The sequence below is a fragment of the Pseudorca crassidens genome, chromosome 19 (genome assembly GCF_039906515.1).
Source record: "Pseudorca crassidens isolate mPseCra1 chromosome 19, mPseCra1.hap1, whole genome shotgun sequence".
Classification (NCBI taxonomy): Eukaryota; Metazoa; Chordata; class Mammalia; order Artiodactyla; family Delphinidae; genus Pseudorca; species Pseudorca crassidens.
The window spans coordinates 53,749,091-53,768,529 of NC_090314.1; the positions used below are offsets into that span (position 1 = coordinate 53,749,091).

The following is a 19,439-nucleotide window of genomic DNA, read 5'->3' on the forward strand; positions in this document are numbered from 1 at the left end:
TATTCATGTATTCTGTTTATTATCACAACAAATAATTCACAGCAATGACCGCATGAAAATGTGGGTCACAGAGCACCATGGATGAAATGATCCCATTTACATGACTGTAAACACACACCCACATGCTAACGTACACACATGTACGTGTACTGGAGGGAGGAGGTGTGGAGCTATCACCAAAGTGGATGGGGGGGATGGTTACCTGTAGTTTTTACAATAAGCATTTATGGTTTTTACAAAAACACCAAAGCTATACTTATTTAGAAAACACAAGTTATTTTTAATAGACACTTTAAGTCATTTGGCAAACCTTGGTTTTCCTCTCAACAACAGCTCAGCCGCCGCCATCAAGAAGGGAACCCACCTGAGAGATGCCCACCCTCCCCATTTCCCCTGAAATCTAGGAAGGAGCTGGGGCGAGAGGTCTCCTCTCCTAGACCAGGTTGAAATCCCTGCCCTTTCCTTTCTCAAGTGGTCTGCCATTCTAGAAAGTGTTCTCCAAATCACTCTTTAAAAAAAGAGTTCGCATACCAGGAAGAGCAGGGAGGTACTTTTTCAATCATCTCAGAGGAAGGGATGAGTCCCACCTGTGGACCCCCACGCAGTTGCCATCCCCCTCCTCTGGGACACCTACTCAGGTTTCTCAGATCCATCTGCAAGGCGGCATCCGGCATCACAGTGACCAGAACCTTCCGTGAGACCCTCTGATGTCGGGCGCCCATCGGCAGCCCAATCAGGCCTTCAGCAGGGCGATCTTGTGTTCCGGAACAGAGTCTTCGCTGCCATTGTAGGGCTGGGTCCCTGGTTCTTGCTTCAGGTATTTCTCTGCAGAAAACACAAGGTTTCCAAACACTAAAAAAGTGAAGTGAGGATAGGCCAGTTCACAGAATGGGATTAAAGGCTGGCCTTTTGGGGGCCTCAAGCCTGGGGAGTTAAGGTCCCTGGACCAATATCTCCAGCCCTGGGCCGGTTTCACCTAAGTCTCCACCAGCACCTCACCACTCTCCATGCCACGATAACCCTCCTCACTGCTGGGCGGGTTCCATGGTGCGGCTGGGCCCAATCTGCTTATCCAGTTCCTGTGGATCAGCGTCTGGCTGCTTTAGCAGCAACATGGACGAATCGCACAGACACCAAGTTGAGCCAAGGAAGCCGAACACAGAAAGAATCCTCTTGATCCCACTACATGAAGTTCCGGAACAGGCTACACTGACCGATGGTGGAAGAAATCAGAGCAGTGCTTACCCCTAGTGAGGGCCACTGGAAGGGAGCAAGAGGGAACTTTCTGGAACGATGGAGAAAAGCTACATCCTGACTGGACGCCCATTGCATCCATGTGTCAGGACTCAAACTCACATTTAGGATCTGTGCATTTCACTGTATGTGAACTGTGCCTCAATTAAAAACTCACATACAGTCCCAAAACATAAAACCCCAGAGCAGGAAGGCCCCCTGACAACCTGTCCACTGCCTCACCCTCGTCCGAGTGCTCCCCACTCTTGGACTCGAGCACTGACCCTCCCATCTCCCACGGTTTCTGTCCTGCCGTCCTGACCCTGTGGGGTGTGGCAGCCAGGCTGCCGTGGCTCTCACTCTGATGACTGGCCACACCCACCTGCTTCTTCCAGGGTGCAGAAGTACAGGACACCCTTCAGGTCAGCTGACAGCAGGACACGGAGAACGGGGACCTGTGGGACAAACGGTGATTCCAGGTGGGAATGCTCCTGCCCTAGCAAGCCACGTCACAGGCTAACTCACATCTCTGTAAGAGGAACACTTCTTAAGTGAATACCTTCTGAAGAACATCGAGATGAGTGCTCTGCAAATACAACACATGATGTAACGGACACAAGCAGAGCTCTGCAGCCAGATGCCACAAAAATGGAGCCCAGCCGCCTTCCTCACTGTGTGACATTGGGCAAGTCACTCAGCTTCTCTGGGCCTTGGCATCCTCACCTTGACATGGGGATGGTGACAACACAGACCTCACAGGCTACTTCGAGAGCAGATGCCGACACCCACCTGCAGGCCAATGAGGGCGAGGGTGGCGCCCCGCTTGTGGAAGTCCTCCAGGAGCTCCCCGAGCCCCAGCACCACCGTGTAGTCAATGCTGCAGATGTGGGTGCAGTCCAGGGCTGCAGAGCGTGGCGGGGATGCTGGGGGGACAGGGGAGTGGTCACACCAGGCAGAGGCTGCCAGAAAAGGCTCTGGCCAGGGGCATGGGGCCAAACAAGGCCATCAAGAGCTCCTCCCCAGTGGGGACAGGAAGGGGAAAGGACAAGGACCCAAAACGTTAGCTGTCTGGAGACAGCAACAACCATTCCCTTCATAGGGCAGGCAAACAGACCCCTTTCTCCCCTAAATACCAACTCCTGGAAGGAGTGGGCCCTCAGGGACACATGTTGGGAAACTGCCACCCTTGCTGCATGCACACACGGTGGGGGGGGGTGTCCACTGGACGCCACTCTTGAGACGCCCGAGACCCCCAGGACCCAAGGACAGGCAAGCCCCTTCCTGACAGCTGAGAGCAGGGTCTTGGGGTCCAGCAGGAACCCCTGCTGAGAGGGTGGCGGGGAGCTGGGGGTGACTGCAGCCCAACTGGCCACGTACTTTCCAGAGCCCGGCTCAGTAACGCCTCCCGGAGGGTTTCAATCGCAGGGAAGTGCAGGCCACTCGCCGGCTGCAGGACCAGCATCGGGCCCTCTGACACCTGGGGACAGTGTGGGGGAAGCCAGTGAGCCCTGGAGGCAAGTTCAACAGGGCAGCTCTTCCAGGCCTCGGGTGGACGGGAGGGTGCAGAGCTGGCGGGACCCCCACCTGCGCCACAGCCCCACGCACAGCAAGACAGCACTGTGGGGTTATGACCGGAAGGCCAAACCATCCGCTAGGCGAATGGTCACTTGGCAGTGCCTCAGGCCACAATCACACCAAGAGCTCAAAATGCAAGACAGTGGGGTCAAAGGGTCTGCCCATGGCATGCTTCACCCCACTGGGCCCCCTGAGGCCAGCAGGTCCCCCTCAGGGAGACCAGATGGGCTACCTGTATCTTGGGTCTGGCCACGGAGTGCAGGAGAACCAGCATAGACACCAGGGTCCCTGCCAGGATGCCGTACTGGACCTCCCAGAAGCAGAGCAGGAACGTCACGCAGAGGGGCAGCAAGTCCAGCCCTGGGAGAGGAGGTCCAGCTGAGGAATGGCCCCTCCTCAGCGACCTTGGCTCCCAGCTACCCGAGCCTCCTGACAAGAGACACCTCGTGCGTGGCTTTCCTCATAATGAGTGAAGGTGTCATGGACCCCAAACAGCTCCCAAGGGACCCCCATCCAGAGACTTGGGGACTGATGCTTCTGACAGGCCATGCCACCTCAAGGATGTGTCAGAGGCAAGAAATCCCTCCCTACCTGGGCGAGGGGCCCTTAAGACCTGCCTGGTCGGCCTGGTCCCCTGCCCCTGGGAAGAGGTCCCAGTGGGCACTTCTCAGGGGACCAAGGAAAAAGGGATATGAGGACCAGGGAGGCACCGAGACTTCTCTTAGATGTAGAAGCCACATAAATCCCTTAACTGCTTTGAAAAACAAAAGAGAACAAAAACTTGTTTCGGTAAAGGAATTGCAGGTTCCAGAGAACCTTGAGCTGCTATGACCAGTGGAGAAAGGGAGGCTATGACACGAACCCTGCTGGTCACCCCAAAGCCCCCATCTCTCCCCCAGCTGGGCCAGCCTGGGCAGCAGCCAATGGCAGATGGAGGATCATCGATAACCTTGGTGCCGACGGACAGGAGATACATACTTTTCACTCGCCAGAGCGTCCCCACGATCTTGGTGTCGAACAGGGGGACCACGGCCATGATAATGACAGCAGCCAGGGCAGACTTGGGGATGTAGTAGAAGAGTGAGGTCAGGTAGTCGAGTGACAGCAGCACCAGGGCTCCTGCAGGGGCGTGGGGTGCTGTGACCTCATGGCCCTGCCGCCCCAACTCCCACCCAGCAAGGAGTCCCTGCTCTGGGGCACACAGCCAGGCACCAGAGCCGACGGCACCCACACCCTGGGCTCCCTCCACTCCTTTCCTCCTATCTCACTGTGGCGGACACGGGGAACACAGTGTCTGTGCAAGGGGTGCTCACCCGTCATCAGGCCCCCTGCTGGGGTGCACACCCCTGACTGAGCATTCACAGCCGTCCTGGAAGGCAACAGAGACCCATTAGTGGCTGTCGGGCTGGGAGAGCAGGGGAGGCGAGGAGCCACAATCCCTCCCACCTCCACTGTCTTTCAGGAATTAACTCCAGCACCAAGATGCTGGGAGCATTTCCATGCACGGGGATCTTTTTAATGTTAAACTGCAGCGCCGTGTATCGGGGTAAAGAAAACCAGCTAAGATGGTGAGGGAAGCAGAGGGAGCCCCCTCTTGTCTCCCCATAAACACCGTCACAGCTGACCAAGGGAGAGAGGACCAATGTGGAGAAAAGTGAAAACGGCCTCAGGACATGGGCAAGGGCCCAGGAGGGGGAACCTGGTTCTTCAAGCTGGACAAGGACCCTCTGACCTGGGCGGGGACCTCCCTGGAGACACAGGGAAGGGGGAACGTGGTCACTCACCGGCCAAAGCTGCCCGTGACCGGGTAGGAGGAGAAGAGGGAGCCGAGGATGTTCGTCAGGCCTGTGGAGACACGGAAGGAAAAAGCTCATCCAGGACGAGAAGAAGCATAAAATAGAGAGAAAAAGGAGAGGAGGAGAAAGGAGATAAAAACCAGAAAGGAAACAGGAAGACAGAAGGTGAGAGGAACTACCCAGTGGGGCATCCTATATCTGGTTCTCTCTCCCTCTAGGAAGGTCAAACCATGATCTTTGCCAAGTGCGCTGAGATTAATTCTAGCTATAAAGCAGTTCTGACCCCAGCCCTGCCTGTGTGAAATATGCCTTTTCCCACGTATAACAGAATGAGGAATCCCTCCTGCCCAGAAAGGGGGACGGCTGAGTAAGGCAAGTGTGCAGAGACAGGCCTGAAGTGCCCAGTACGCCTGCCGGCATCCCTGCTACTCTGAGTTCCTTCAAACCCACACTTCCATGAGATGACTAGCCAAGGTGAATGGGAGAAGGTCATGGCCAGTAAGCTGCCTTCCCTGTGTGCCTCTGATTAAGCTGTACTGGACACAGCCACGCCCAGAACCTGGCTGGGACCTCAGAATGGAGGTAACTAGCCCAAGTTCATCACCATCAGCTCGTCAGCACCCACCTCACCCAGGGGCCTTCACAAAGACCACCATGGTCTCCTTGGCTCCACAAACCCACAACTGGTCACAGGTTCAAGGCCTGCTCTAGAGACAGCTCAGGTGTCACCTGGGATGCACTGCTCCACAGTCAGGAAGCCTGGGGCCCATCTGAGTCCTCACTCATCCGCCTGCCCCTCCTGGAGGGAGGCACAGGGCGAGGCACAGGCAGCCAAGATCCCACACAATCAGCAGGCTCACCTGAGATCCTACCTGGCCACATTCCTCAGCAACCTGACCCTCGCCCTGGAAGCCCCCACCCCCAGCCCAGGTGGAACATTCCAGGCGTTCCCAGGCACAGAACAGGCCACAGCCCTCAGGGTCTGGTACACAGCAGGTGCTCAGTGAGCCTCAGTCAGACACTAGATGTCTGCACCCTACTCCTAGGGATTAAACTGAACGACCTGAGATAGGAGAACGGGCCCCACTCGGGCCAGCTCTGCACCCTGTGTGTCAGCACCTCCACCACCCAGACCCCGAGAGCCACCCGCCACTGGAGTCTTACCGATGGCCAGCAGCTCCTGGTTGGCGTCAATACGGTAATTATTTTGAGAAGCTATAAAGAGAACAGACAATAAAAACACTGTCACTAGTTACATATCATCAGGAAACTGTCTATGAAACGATAAAACAGGCTACCAGTTTCTCCCTACAGCATCGTCTATGTTTGTAAATAGAAGGTATAAACACAGATAAAATATACATATATGCAAATGTACACACGTCTTTGTGTGTTTACAAAAAAAAAGTAGATGTAGAGCGAAATGTTAGCAGTTAATTGAGGTAGTGAAGGACATTACAAGTGATTCGTTTTTTTAATCCATTTCTGAACTTTCAATATCTTGTGCAACAAACATGTATTGCTTTTATAATAAGGGAAAGATGTCTTAAACTAAAAAGCTCTCTGGTGGCAAGTCAAGATGACTAGAAAGTCTCAGATGAGACCCAGAGACATGAGCGGGAAGATTTAGGGAGAAACTATGGAGCGGCATGAATTTTAAGACAGTGGTTGGTAAACTTTCTGTAAAGGGCCAGACCGTCAATATTTTAGGTTTTGAGGGTCACACCCTCTATCACAACTGCTCAGTTCCCCATTATAGCACAAAGCAGCCATACAACACAAAACAAGTGAACAAGAGATCATCTTCCAATAAAACCTTACTTGTGAACTGAAGTACAAATTTCATATACTTTTCATGTGTCATCAAATCCAAATCTTCTTTAGATTTTTTTTAAACATTTAAAAATGCAAAGGCCATTCGCAGGTGATGGGCAGCAGGCTGTGGTTTACTAAGCCTTGATTTAAAAGCAGGACAAGCTTTACAAATGAGCACAGGAAGTCAGCTGACTTCAAAAGAAAACGGAGAGTTTTCTAAGTAATAGACAAGATGAGTAAAATCTGTCACATGCAGATTCTGAGATATGCCCCTCCAAATTAAAAAAAAAAAAGGATCAGAAAAATAAAAACTGAACAAGAAAGATGTGAGCTGAACAGGTCGCAAACTGAAATGCAGCGTGGTCTTGAGCAACTGCTGGCGTTTGGAAAGGAAAACCCTTTAGAATGAACACTGGTTTATAGTCTCCTTGCAATGGTCTAAGGATCCAGATGCTGGAACTTCAAGGAAGGAAACATAATCCTGGCACAACCTGGGCTGGGCAGTGAACACAAGTTAGGTAGTCATAGTAACATACATGTCATATATCTGAATTTTAACCTTTAGAGTCAAATTAGATCCAAACAAAGGACTTAACCCTCTTATAGAACAGAAGAAACACATCATCCTCATGGACAACACAGAACAAAAGTCCAGGGACCTAAGACAGAAGCAGGGACACATGAAAGGTCTGGCAGCCTCAGCTCAGGCAGAGGGAATCAGTATTGAGCAGCAAACATATAAGTAGATTAACGCTTCCCAGCCTCTCCAGGGGTCAGGAGGGGACAGGCCAGGTGTGCTCAGACACTCGGAAAGGGCACCTTGTCAAATTTTTAGGAATTTTGCTAACAGGGTATCAAATACAGCTATTATTACCAATTAAATAAAAACTGTCAATTCAATAAGTTATATTAAAAACAAAGATAATGGTTAAAAAATAATACTTTTAAAAAAGCATGTATTACTCAGATAAAAATTCAAAGTTTTAAAAATCAAAGCAAATAAAAAGCAAGCAGAAGAGCAGGCAAGCAAGGCAGGCTGGGCTCCAGGCTGAGGTGCCAGGGAGGGCGTGGGTGGTGAGCATCTTACCAAAGGATTTGGCCACCGCGATGCTCTCCAGGAGACCCATCAGGGGCACCACGGCCAGCCCGGCCCCCATGCCCTGAGAGGAGAGAGGGATGGTGAGTGACCCTCTGGGGAAGGACAGAAGAGGCCTGACCAGTCAGTGACCTGATAAGGTAGGCACTGGCTCGTCCATGTCTGACAGAAGCAAACATACTTCAGCTGCAGGGCTGTGAGCTCACACTGCAAGAAACACGACACACAGCAGAACACAACAGATTCCTGCTCTGCCAGCGTCCACGATGGCAGGAACACCCCTGGGCTCAAGGTAGAAAAATAAATGTGGTGCCCTTTGAGGTTCTGCCTAATCTGGAACTCATTCCTACCTGTCCCTGCACCAGAGATGCCCCTTCCTGAGAACAGCAGTCCTAGCTGAGTTCAGAGCTGCGCATCACTAAGCGGATGCATTAGGAGATAGAACCAGGCCCAGGGGCTGCTACGGCCTCAGCCAAGCCGGCCTGGCTCCCTGTCTCTACCCACCTGTACCATCTCGGTGAAGGAGATCGTCCCGTTGGCAGTGGTCACTGAGAAGGGAGGGATGTGGGCATCAGGGAGCCCCTCGGGTGTCTTCCCAGTTAGAACAAAAGGCTGGTATCCAGTCACCTGGAAGGAGTATGCGACCAGGGCAGCAAAGGAGACCACCAGGGCGTTGCGAGCTAGGACAGGGGGAGAGACTGTCAGTGAAACCTGGATCGTCTGGGTAACTGGGGCAAATACACCTCAGGAGGTGGAAGACCCCACCCCAGCCTGGGAAACAGCATGGATACAAGCAACCGTATGGCAGGCATGAACACATGACACCATGAAAAATGCACAATGGGGAACCAGAGGAGTGGTGACACACAGGGCCGGCACGCATATCATCTACTGGTCACCAGTGACTGCATGGTCAAAGGCAGAGCTGGAAAGACTTTGAGATCAGATCTCCCAAGGTGATGCCCCTTTGAAGACGGAGAAACAGAGCAGGTTTACTCTGCTGCCTAAAACAACTAAAAACTGGACAAAACATATGGAATAACGGTGCCTGTGTATATATACCCAAATATCCCCCAAATTGACCTTCTAGAAATGAAAACCGTAACGTCTGAGGCAAAATATACACTGAATGGATTAAAGACAGATTAGATATTACAGGAAAAAGACTAGTGAAACTGAAGATGTAGCAATAGAATCTCCTCAAAATGAAACACACAGAAGAGAAAGATTGAAAAACTGTACAAAGCATCAGTAGCTGTGGAACAATTTCAAGTAACCTAGTATGTGTCAGAGTCCACAAAGAAAGACCATGGAGTGGCATGGGGAGACAGCACAAGGATTTGAAGAAACAATGACTGAGTATTTTTCCAAATTTGATAAAAACTGCAAACCTGCATAACCAAGAAGCTCAGTGAATTCCAAGGACAAGACACATGGAAAAAAAAAAAAAAAGGAAACTACAACAAGGCACATCATAATCAAATTGCCTAAAGCCAATGATAAAGAGAATTTTTTTTTTTGGCTGTGTTGGGTCTTCATTTCTGTGCATGGGCTTTCTCTAGTTGCAGCGAGCAGGGGCCTCTCTTCATTGCGGTGTGCGGGCCTCTCACTGTCGCGGCCTCTCTTGTTGCGGAGCACAGGCTCCAGACGCGCAGGCTCAGTAGCTGTGGCGCACGGGCTTAGTTGCTCTGCAGCATGTGGGATCTTCCCAGACCAGGGCTCAAACCCGTGTCCCCTGCACTGGCAGGCAGATTCTCAACCACTGCGCCACCAGGGAAGCCCAAGAGAATGTCTTAAAAGCAGCCAGAGAAAAAGGTCATATTTAGAGAAATGAAATAAGAATGACAGCAGACTTCTTGTAGGAAACAAAGCAGGCCAGAAGACAGGAGAAGAGCATTTTTAAAGTGTGGAGGAGGAAAAAAACTGTCTAAAATTCTATATCCAGCAAAGCTACCCTCCAAAAGAAAAGTAAAATATTGACTATTTTGGACATACAAAAGTTGAAAGAATTCATCACCAACAGGCCTGCACTACAGGAAACAATATAGAAGGCTCTCCAGGCAGAAGAAAAATGATACAGATGGAAATCTGGATCTACACAAAGGAACGAAAAGCACAAGATGTATAATGTGGGAAGATATAACAGACTCTGTTCTCATTACTTGTACGTCTTTAGAAGTAACTACATAGTTAAAGTGGAAACAATAATAACGACTGAGGAATTTAAAACACATGTTGAAGAAAAATATATGACAACCATAGCACAAAGGCTAGAAGAGGAGAAATGGATGTATCTGGTCAAAAGGTTCTTATATCAACGTGAAGTTGCAAAGTATACTGTATTAAGATACAGATGTATACGATAAACCCTAAAGCAACCACCAAAAACAAACAAGCAAAAACAAAAACACACACAGCAGTTATAGCCAATAAGCCAATAAAGGGAATAAAAAAAGAATCATAGAAAAATACTCAATCCAAAAGATGGTAGAAAGAGAGGGAAAAGGGAACAAAGAAGAAATGAGACAATAGGAAACAAAGAGCAATGTGGTAGATCTAAAGCTAGATACATCAATCATCACATGGAATGTAAACATTACCCCACCCCCCAATGAAAAGGCAGAGATCATCAGATTGTATTAAAAAACAAAACCCGTCTATATGTTTCCTACAAAAAACACACTTGTTAAACATAAAGACACAAATAAGTTAAATAGATTCAAAGTAAAAGGATGGGAAAACATATGCTAATACTAACCAAAAGAAATCTGGAACAACTCTACATGAAAGTAGAGTTCAGAGCAAAGAATGTTACCAGGATAAAGGGGGTCATTTCCAGAGAAAATTATAATTCTACACATGTATGTACATACAATGTTTGTTCTCTGACAGTAATGGGATTACGTTAGAAATCAGTAGCAAAATACTAATTAAAAAAATCCCCAAATATTTGGAAACTAATTCCTAAAAGGCTCCTGGTTCAAAGGGTAAATAATCCACAATTCAAAAGAGAAGTAAAAATGGAAATTAGAAAGTATTTAGAACTAAGTGAAAATGAAAACACAACCTATCAAAATTGTGGGATGCAGCTAAAGCAGTGCTGAGTAGGAAATTTATGACCCTAATCACTATATTGGAAAAGGAAGGTCTCAAAGACCTCAGCTTCTGCCTTAAGAATCTGAAAAAGAAACCTAAATTCAAAAGTAGCCAATGCAAGGAAATAATAAAGATCAGATCAAAATCTACTAACGAGAAAACAAAAGCAATAGAGAGATCAATGCAATCAAAAGCTGGTTCTGTGAGATAAATAAAATCGATACACCTCTAGATCAACTGATCAAGAAAAAGGGCAAGTGACCTGGGAGCAAGTCCTCACTCTGCCTGCTCCTAGCTATGTGACCTTGAGAAGTCTTATTTGGTTTGTCTGTTTTACCTTTCAGAGCCTCATTTTCCTCACTGGCAACACAGGGAAAATAATATCCCATCCTCAGGGCTGCTATGAGAATCAAAAGAAGTGATGTTTGTAAAATGCTTTATAAGTCATCCATCACTGTATGTCAGATCACAGCTCATTCAATTTCTGCAAGTCTCTACTTTTTCATTTGCAAAAGGGGAGAAATTACAACTGTTCCACCTACCCCACAAGAGTGTTCTGGGGCTAAACAAATTCTCTACAAATTGCTAAACAAACACAAGGTACTACTATAGGTTAACCTGTCCTCACTCAGCTAAAATACAAGCTGAAACGATGACTTTTTAATAAACATAGTTGGGAGCTCAGTAACTAGTTTCCTAAGGACACACCACATATCCTGGAGAGAAAGAAGACAGTAGTCCCTGAGAAACCTACAGGGTTTTGGAGCAGCATTTCTCAGACCTCAGTGTGCCTACAAGTCACCTGACAAGCATGTTAACGTGCAGATTCTGCGTCAGAGGTCTGGGTGGGCCTGAGAACCTGCATTTCCAACAAGCTCCCAGGGGATGCCTGTGCTGCTGGTCAGAGGCCACACTTCGAGTGTTAAGTTTTAGGCAACAGAGCCTGTTTTCACTATTTTACAGATGACTATACTAAAGCTCATAAAATTTTGACAAGTGACTCATGCAAGTGCCAGGTAAGTGGCTAAACTAGGACTTGAAACCAGTAGTTTCACCATAAACCCAGTGCTCTTCCACCCTCCCAAGCGCTCAGCGTTTACCCATGGCCTCCCGGCTGCAGAATGGCGTCTGGTGAGTGACTCTTGGGACTGGGGACCAGCCGGAGAAGCTGGAAGTGACTCAAGGGCTGAAATCTAGTCACCCCCTCCCTCCCACAACTGGCTGGATTTCATGGCCACGGAGGAGTAGGGCCAAGCGGGATGATTTCCATTCCCCTCAGCTCTGGAAAGGCCCAGTAGGTACCAATGCTTCCTTGCTTTGCTGTACCTGCCATTCTCTCTGTGTCACCTACTGGCAGCTCAGTGGAGAGATGTCCATCCCCACCGCCACCCCGAGATGGCCCTTCAACCAGCCAATGGTTCCACTAACTCTCCTCATCTTGCCGCCTTTTACTTCAGCCTTTCTTTACAGATCCTCTGGTTAACTGCAACTCAACCTGCTGATTCCAGGCCTGAAGCAAAATGTTTACCCTTTGCAGCTGCACAATTAAAACAGGACCAGTCTGTCTCAGTGGAACTTGTTTTCTCCCCCAGAGACCTGCCAGAGTTTCTCAACCTTAGCACTGCTGACACCTTGGGTCAGATCAGTTTTTTTGCCGTGGGAGACTGTACAGTGCAGGATGTTTAGTAAAATCCCTGGCCTCCACCCATCAGAAGCCAGAAACAGTCTTGCCCAGTAGTGTCAACCAAAAATGTCTCTGAACATTGCCAAATGTCCCCCGGGGGCGGGGGGGAGCAAAATCATCCCTAGCTGAGAACTTCTGCCGTTAAACAGAGTTCTCAGCCCTGGATGCATATCAGAACCACTTAGCGAGTGACGCGAAGTTCTCTAGGGGTGGAATTTGGGTTCCTGGGGTGACTACAATGTGAGACCAGGTTGTGCAGGACAAATCTGGAAATGGTCCCTCAGCCAGAAGGCCCCCTCACCTGTGGTGGCAGTCCAAACCAACCCATGGCTGAGCCGCACGCCAGTGGGCATCTCGGGATGGACGGGAGGCACGTGGTCCCGCATCAGCTTTAGCACGAGAAGCAGCACCATGCAGACCAGTCCCAGCACTGCATCGCCCACCCTGCAGACAGACACCAGTCACCGCCCAAACCTGCTGATAGCACAGGCCTTCTGGCCTTTGGTTGCTGCTTCTGCTGGAAAACTTTCTCTCTCGAATGCTCTTTTTGTTTTTTCCTAAGTAACCTCTGTCCCTGTTCCATCTCAAAACTTTATTCGAAACTTAGTAGGTACACAGGCCCTGGGAGCTGAAGCCCAGATCACAGTGGTAGCCATAGGCGCGCTACCAACTCACGTTTTTAGTCACATAGCTCTCTGGGCTACACGTGTCTCGTCAGTTCCGGGAGATTCACTCCTGACTGCCTATGATGCTCTCTGACCAGTCCATCTCTATCTCCACTGCCCTCCATGTGGCTGACCCCAACCAGGTGCATCTTATGGGCCAGGAAACCTCAGCAGCAGATCAGAAGGGGAGGAGAGGATGGTCACAGGGTCTCCTCCACTCCCTTCAGGAAGCTCCCCGTACAGCTCCCCCCAGGTCACTTCTTCCTCTTGCCCCTCCAGCCAGAGAGGTGTTCTGGCCTCCAGCTGGGCTCATCGAGCTGCATCTCCTATTTGTCCCTTTAATCTGCTTGCTCTGAGAGAAACCCCTCCATCTGAGTGATGTGCTTGCTGTAGGAACTCTCTCCACCTGCCACCCGTCCCCTGGCACCTGCATGTCTGTTGGCCTCTGCCTTCCCTTGCCCTGTGGTTCTCTTGCTCACTGAACTATGAACTCCTTGAACGAGAGACCACTTGCCCTTCCTTCACATGGTCTCTTCTCACTTCGACCACAGGAGAAAGCCCTGCATGGGGTCACGCTGACTGGCGCACTGGACTGACCAGAGCAGAGCTTCTCAAGCTTCAAGGAGCCACGTGGGCCTCTTGTTAAGCCGACTGAGTCAGCAGGTCTGGGCCGGCCAGACTGTGCTTCTAACCAGCTCCCAGGTGATGCCAATGGTGCTGCTCGCGGGTCCCCTGTTTGAGCAGCAAGATCCCAGAGGATTGGAATAAATGCCACCTGGGAGTGGAAATGGGGAGGGAACTGGGAGAGAGATCTAGAAGGAAGAGCTTACTTATGGGGGCGGGGGGAGAAACACAGCCAACCAGTACCTGGTCTCTCCGATGTTGTGGAAAGTGTAATACACTTGCAGAAAAAACTGCCTGGAGATGTGCTGCAGTCCCAGCAGGTTCTGTCAAACAAGAGCTTCTGATTAGACAGCCTTCTGCGATATAAAGGCCTGAAACCCAACCCTTGCAGCATCTCAATACTGTTCCAAACCTGGAACCCCCTACCCCTCCAAGGGCCCTTCCTGGGGGAAAACATCTCCTGGCTCTCCCGGGCCTATCTGTCCATTCCCAAAGTCCCCAAAGGGAGGAGATCAAAGTTATCCCTCTCGGGGGGAACTGGGGGCGCTGACGGTATTTCACAAAGTTCCAGTTGTCGCAAGTCGTTGCAAATTACTCAAAGTAATTTGAGCGACCTCAAACCAAGGAGACTGGTTCAATGGCTCCCTGGCCCGGCGCCCGGCCCACCCCCTCAGGCCCGGCTGCCATCTGTTCGCGGCCCCGTCCATCACTCAGCGGCCCGCCCTTCACAGCACAGACCCCACCGCCATTGGCTCGAGGCCGCGTCCGTCACTCGGAGGCCCGCCCATCGGGGACCGCCCCCTGCCAGAAGCGAAAGTCTCGCCATGAGACGGGCAGACCCGCAAGGGCGGGGGTCGAGGGGGCGCCGAGGTCCTCCAGGGAGGAGCGCTGAGGGGACCCCGCCAGGTCGGGGGTCCTCAGGTGGGAGAAGGGGCGCCACTCTGTACTTCAGTTATCTGGTTGGGATCAGAAGGGGAGGTCGAGGCCCAGACTCGCAAGGCAATCAGGCTCCAAGGACCCCAAAACCCACTGTGTACACAGCCCCCGAAGGGGAAGGGCAGACACGGACAGCGGCTTCTGTCCTGGGCAGGGACTCCTGCGTGGGCAGGTCAAGAGGACCCCCACCCCAAGCCTAGAGGCTCTCAGATGACTGTCATGACCTAGTCAAGGTTTTGAAGACAGGGACCTAGGGGTGCCAAATACGAATGCATAAAGAAGCTACCCTCTCACTGTGTTACGAAAAAAGAACATTCTTGACACTAAAAATGAAAGATAATGTTTCCAGAATAAAGGACAGAACATCCCACGAAACAGCACTTGCCAAGCTCACCCTGACATATGTGTGTACATAATCTATAGTTCGAATTACGCACACTGTTCTAGGCTGTCTCCTCCTCTGTAAGTGGAGATAGTAATGCCTACCTCCCAGAGGACTTCTGAAAACTAAACATAGGGAGAGCTTAACCCAGCACCCAGTGACGTGTCAACTACTTTATTCTCTCTCACACATACCCTCTTGGGCTTCACGTTCTTACTTTCTCATTCGGCCTCCATCCGCGAAGACTGTCACGGACTAGAGTGAAGCAGAGCCTGACTGTGGGAACCACACCGTGGAGAGGCGCTCGCGCGCGCGCGCGTGTCCCTCCCTCAATCTGTACGATTCAGCTCAGTTTCATTCTGCACACCCAAGCACAGCTCCAGGCGGCCACGTTGGAAGTAAAACAGTGCCTGCCTTCCGGGTACACAGAACCCAATGGAAGGAGAGTAAATGATATCCTCAGATAACCAGTGATCACTGATTCCAATACTTCTCATTTGTGTTTTAACAGAAACATAAAAAAGCACGATATTTGAAAAACATTAAACAAAAAATTGGAAAAGAAAGACATAAAAGTGAAATCACCTAGCTAAATTAGCTTAGGGAGCAATTTGCTTGTCGGAATTTTGGCAGTACACTCGTGACTTGTAAAGGCCCAATGGTTCAATATGCAGTAGGGGCAGAACTCTGTGAGGTGAACCAAGCACTCAGGCATGAAAACTCCAGCAAGAGCGGGGACTGTCATTACTGCTCCCCCAAATTACCTGTTGTAGAACTTGGCCATCACTCAATATCTCCCCCGAAGGATCATTTTATTTTACTTATTTATTTTTTGTGTGTGGTACGTGGGCCTCTCACTGTTGTGGCCTCTCCCGTTGCAGAGCACAGGCTCCGGACATGCAGGCTCAGCAGCCATGGCTCACGGGCCCAGCCGCTCTGCGGCATGTGGGATCTTCCCAGACCAGGGCACGAACCCGTGTCCCCTGCATCGGCAGGCGGACTCTCAACCACTGCGCCACCAGGGAAGCCCAAGGATGATTTTATTAATGGAGACTCATGCCAGCACGACAGGCTCTGAGCCCCAAAATAGCAAGAGTTTGACCCACACATATCAGGACCTGGCCTTGGTCCTGCTAGCCAGCAGATGTCCCAGGACCAACTAGGGTGCCTACCTTAATCTGCCCGAAGCCGATGATGATGGCGGCAGCCGAGGTGAAACCTTTAATGACGGGACAGGAGATGAAGTCCAGCAGGAACCCTGGACAGCCAAGAGGGAACACCAAGCTGGTCCCAGCCCCACTGGGTCAGTGTGGGCTGGGAGAGGTGGTATGGGTGGGACTGGGTCTAAAGACTAGTGGCATACCCTGTTTGGGCTGGTTTGGAGAGCAGGAAAGAGACTAGGGACTGAGGCCCTGGGCACTTCTCCAAGTGTCCTGGCCTCTGAGCACAGTAGAGAGCTGAGAGCCACCCTTCTTGACACACACACACACACACACACACACACACACACACACACACACACACGGATAGCCCTTGGAATGCAAAGAAAGAAATGCTGAAGGCAGGGCATCCCCAGAAGGAGGTGCCTTGGTACCCCAGGAAGAGCAGAGCTGCAACCCCCCGTCCCCATGACAGGAAGGTCTGAGTGTCTTACCCAAGCGCAGGAACCCCATGCCTAATTGGATGCAGCCCGACAGAAAGGCCAGCAGCACAGCATAGGCAGGCTCGCGGAAGGTGTAGAAGGAGACCAGGAGGGACATGATGGCCGTGGGGCCCAGAGTCACATCTCGGGAGGTACCCAGAAAAAAATATACGAAGCACCCCATGAAGGCAGAGTAGAGGCCGTACTGTTGGGCAGAGAGAGCAATGAATATCCAGGAGGCACACGGCACCCGCACAGGGTCCCTGGTGTAGCTGGTTAAGCACAGGGATCTGTGTGGTCCATTGTGTATTCTGGGCACAGCAGCACATACAGGCAGGGTGCACTGATCACCCTGTTACCCAAGGTTGTGGACCTACAGTGACTACGGGGCCTCTTTCCTACCCACACCCAACTGGGGCCTCGTGTCCTTATGTCTGAGCCTGTGATTCTGAGAAAGCATTCTTAAAGCCAGAGTGAGTCATCCCACTGGCCCCATCAGGCAATCCAGAACTAGCTTGGTGCCTGTGTGTGACAAGCATGACAAGAGGGGTTACAGGAGCACGCGTCTGCCCAAAGGCAGTCACATGCTCTAGGTTGTAAACTAAGGCTTCTTGGGCCCCATGGGACTGGAGCCCAGGGTGCCCCCTTGTCTGGAGGGAATACTATGCATGCATTTCTACTCTGCTCCTGGGTGAGCACTAAGGCCTGGAGTGGGGTCAGGCTAAGGGGAAGGGATGTGGTGGGCAGCAAGGGCACACATCTCACCTGGGGAGGGAGTCCAGCCACCTCGGCATAGGCCAGCGCCTGGGGAATGACTGTGAGCCCAACTGAGATCCCAGCGATGAAGTCCATCTTCAGCGCGTGCCAGGTGTAGTCAGGCAGCCAGGCCAGGAAAGGCAGCCTCTTCTGCATGGTCGCAGTGGACCAGCAGCAGGACATCGGGGCAAAGCCCTTGGGCGGCTTCATAGTAGATGACATGTCTAGGAAGAGTGGGGGGGGGGGGCGGGGGGACACAGACCAGCAGTCAGGGCCTGGGCTTCAGAAAACCCAGCAACAGGGTGAGAGTGAGGGTGAGGTCCAGAAACATCAGGAGATGCGCAATCGGTCTCCTCTCACCCAGGGGGGTGGAGCTAGATGCGTTAAATCTCCCCTCACCTTGCTGATCTGAGTCAGGAAGCCAACAGCCTGCGCAGAGAAGGCGTCAACCAAAGGTGGAGTGCCCCCCCGCCACCGACTGCTCTCTCTTAACCCCACCTGCCCAGACCCTAGGTGCCTTCTCTTCCTCCATCCACTCTGGCCAGAAAAAATAAATGATTTCTCACTGAGAAGTTCAAACACTAATCACTAATTAGACTCAAGGTTTCTCCTCCCAGGAGAATTTGTTTCCTTTTTTTATTCCCCCCCCCCAGGAAATTTAACGGGGAGCAGTGCAGAGAAAAGCAGGTCCACGGAGATACCCACATGTGGCTGGCGATGAGTGGGTGGGGTGACTGGAGGCCCTGAGGTTTTCCAAGTGCGCAGCATAGCAGGCTCCACCCACTACGGCAGACTGCGGCGCTGCGGTGGTGGGAGGGCTCCCATCCTGAAGCTGCGCATCACCCCAACCCCCACCTGTGGCGTCTACATCCTTAGAGAAGCCTTAGGTATTCTAGTTTGTTCTGAAAGAACGTCAGAGGCTCCCCCCGGTAATTCACGGCGCGCATCCTCTAGGGTCCTGGTGCTCCTGGCGCGCAGAGCCTGTCCCAAACCACCCCCAGCCCCGGTGGGGCCGCTCTGGACAGAACCGGCCCCCCACCCCCGAAGCCGCTTGCCCCAGACACTGGGGTCTAAGGGGGGGACCCACACCGTCTGCCGGTCCGTGGCCTGCCGGCCTCAGCAAGGCGGAGGATGGCGGGGACCTGGGTGGGGATGAGGTGGGTGGGGATGAGGTGGGTGGGGAGCGGGGTCCCCGCGGGACGCACCCGTACCCGCGGACCACTTGCCGCCCCCCCACGTCGGCCGCCCACCAGCGACCCCGGCCAGTGCCCTGGCTACTCGAGCGCCCGGCCCCGGGCCCCGCCGCCGTCAGCCACGCACTCACCGGACGCCACAGCTCGGGGTCTCCCGTCGTCTCCGCAGCTGGTCTGCAGAAACCGCAGAGGTTGGGGGAGCGGGAGCCGGAGCCGGGGCGGGTCCTGGGCGGGTCCTGATGTACACGTGACCGAGGGTTGGGGCGGGAGGGCTGGTGCTCACGTGACCGCGAGGCGGCGCCCGGCTGGAACCGCCGCTATGCGCTGCTCCGGGCCGGCCTGCTGGGTGTTGCTCCTCGTAGCGGGTCTCTGTTGTGTGCACCGGGCGCGCCCCCGAAACGTGCTGCTGATCCTCGGTAAGTTCCGACCCGCCGGCACCCCGGGCACCGCCCTCCACGGCCGCCGGAAGAGGCCAGCGCTAACCCTCCGTGCCCTGCAGACCCCATTGCCGTTCATTCCCCGACTCCTCTTTTTGCTGGCCCCAGACTCTTCGTGGTCGGCTTCTTGGAGAGGCAAGCAGAGGCGGCCCTGCCCACTGCAGGGTCTGGAGGGTTCGGCCCCAGCATTCACACCCCATTCCTGCCCCCGGTTCTGACCCTGTAGCCCGAACCGTGACCAGAGCAGCCAGGGCTAAGCCTGGGGTCCCCACCCACCTCAGGGCGTTGGGCGGCTTTCCACAGATCGCAGAGGGGATGCCAGAAGGGGGGCTGGTGCCCAAGTCTTCAGAGACCAGCAGGGTGCCCTGGATCTCTCATCTTCTCCCCAGCAGTGATAACCCCGTTTCCCTTCCCTTTTCAGACCCCAGAGTATTGTGGCTCAACTCTCTTTCTCCTGGCTGAAGGGAGCAGCCCCCACTCACCCACCCACCTTCTCCCCTGGCCCTCCC

General features: G+C 52.3%; 2 protein-coding genes across 2 annotated transcripts in view; one reads left to right on the top strand and one right to left on the bottom strand.

The window, feature by feature from the left end:
* Positions 1–18,774, bottom strand: SLC26A11 (solute carrier family 26 member 11). The gene is made up of 17 exons (XM_067716065.1): positions 18,625–18,774; positions 17,310–17,524; positions 16,557–16,749; positions 16,075–16,160; positions 13,828–13,907; positions 12,597–12,739; positions 8,020–8,195; positions 7,507–7,579; positions 5,769–5,819; positions 4,593–4,653; positions 4,122–4,177; positions 3,787–3,927; positions 3,041–3,168; positions 2,611–2,710; positions 2,023–2,156; positions 1,616–1,688; positions 1–825 (listed from the first exon to the last, which is right to left on the bottom strand). Exons 2-17 carry the CDS (start codon positions 17,520–17,522, stop codon positions 734–736), a joined length of 1,800 nt encoding a protein of 599 aa, XP_067572166.1. The 5' UTR covers positions 17,523–17,524; positions 18,625–18,774; the 3' UTR covers positions 1–733.
* The window catches only part of SGSH (N-sulfoglucosamine sulfohydrolase), a 7,642-nt gene continuing 6,955 nt past the window's right edge, over positions 18,753–19,439 (top strand). Inside the window, exon 1 of the mRNA XM_067716066.1 lies at positions 18,753–18,909. Within this exon, the coding sequence (XP_067572167.1) occupies positions 18,813–18,909 (97 nt within the window). The 5' untranslated portion in view covers positions 18,753–18,812. The remainder of the gene's footprint in view (positions 18,910–19,439) is intronic.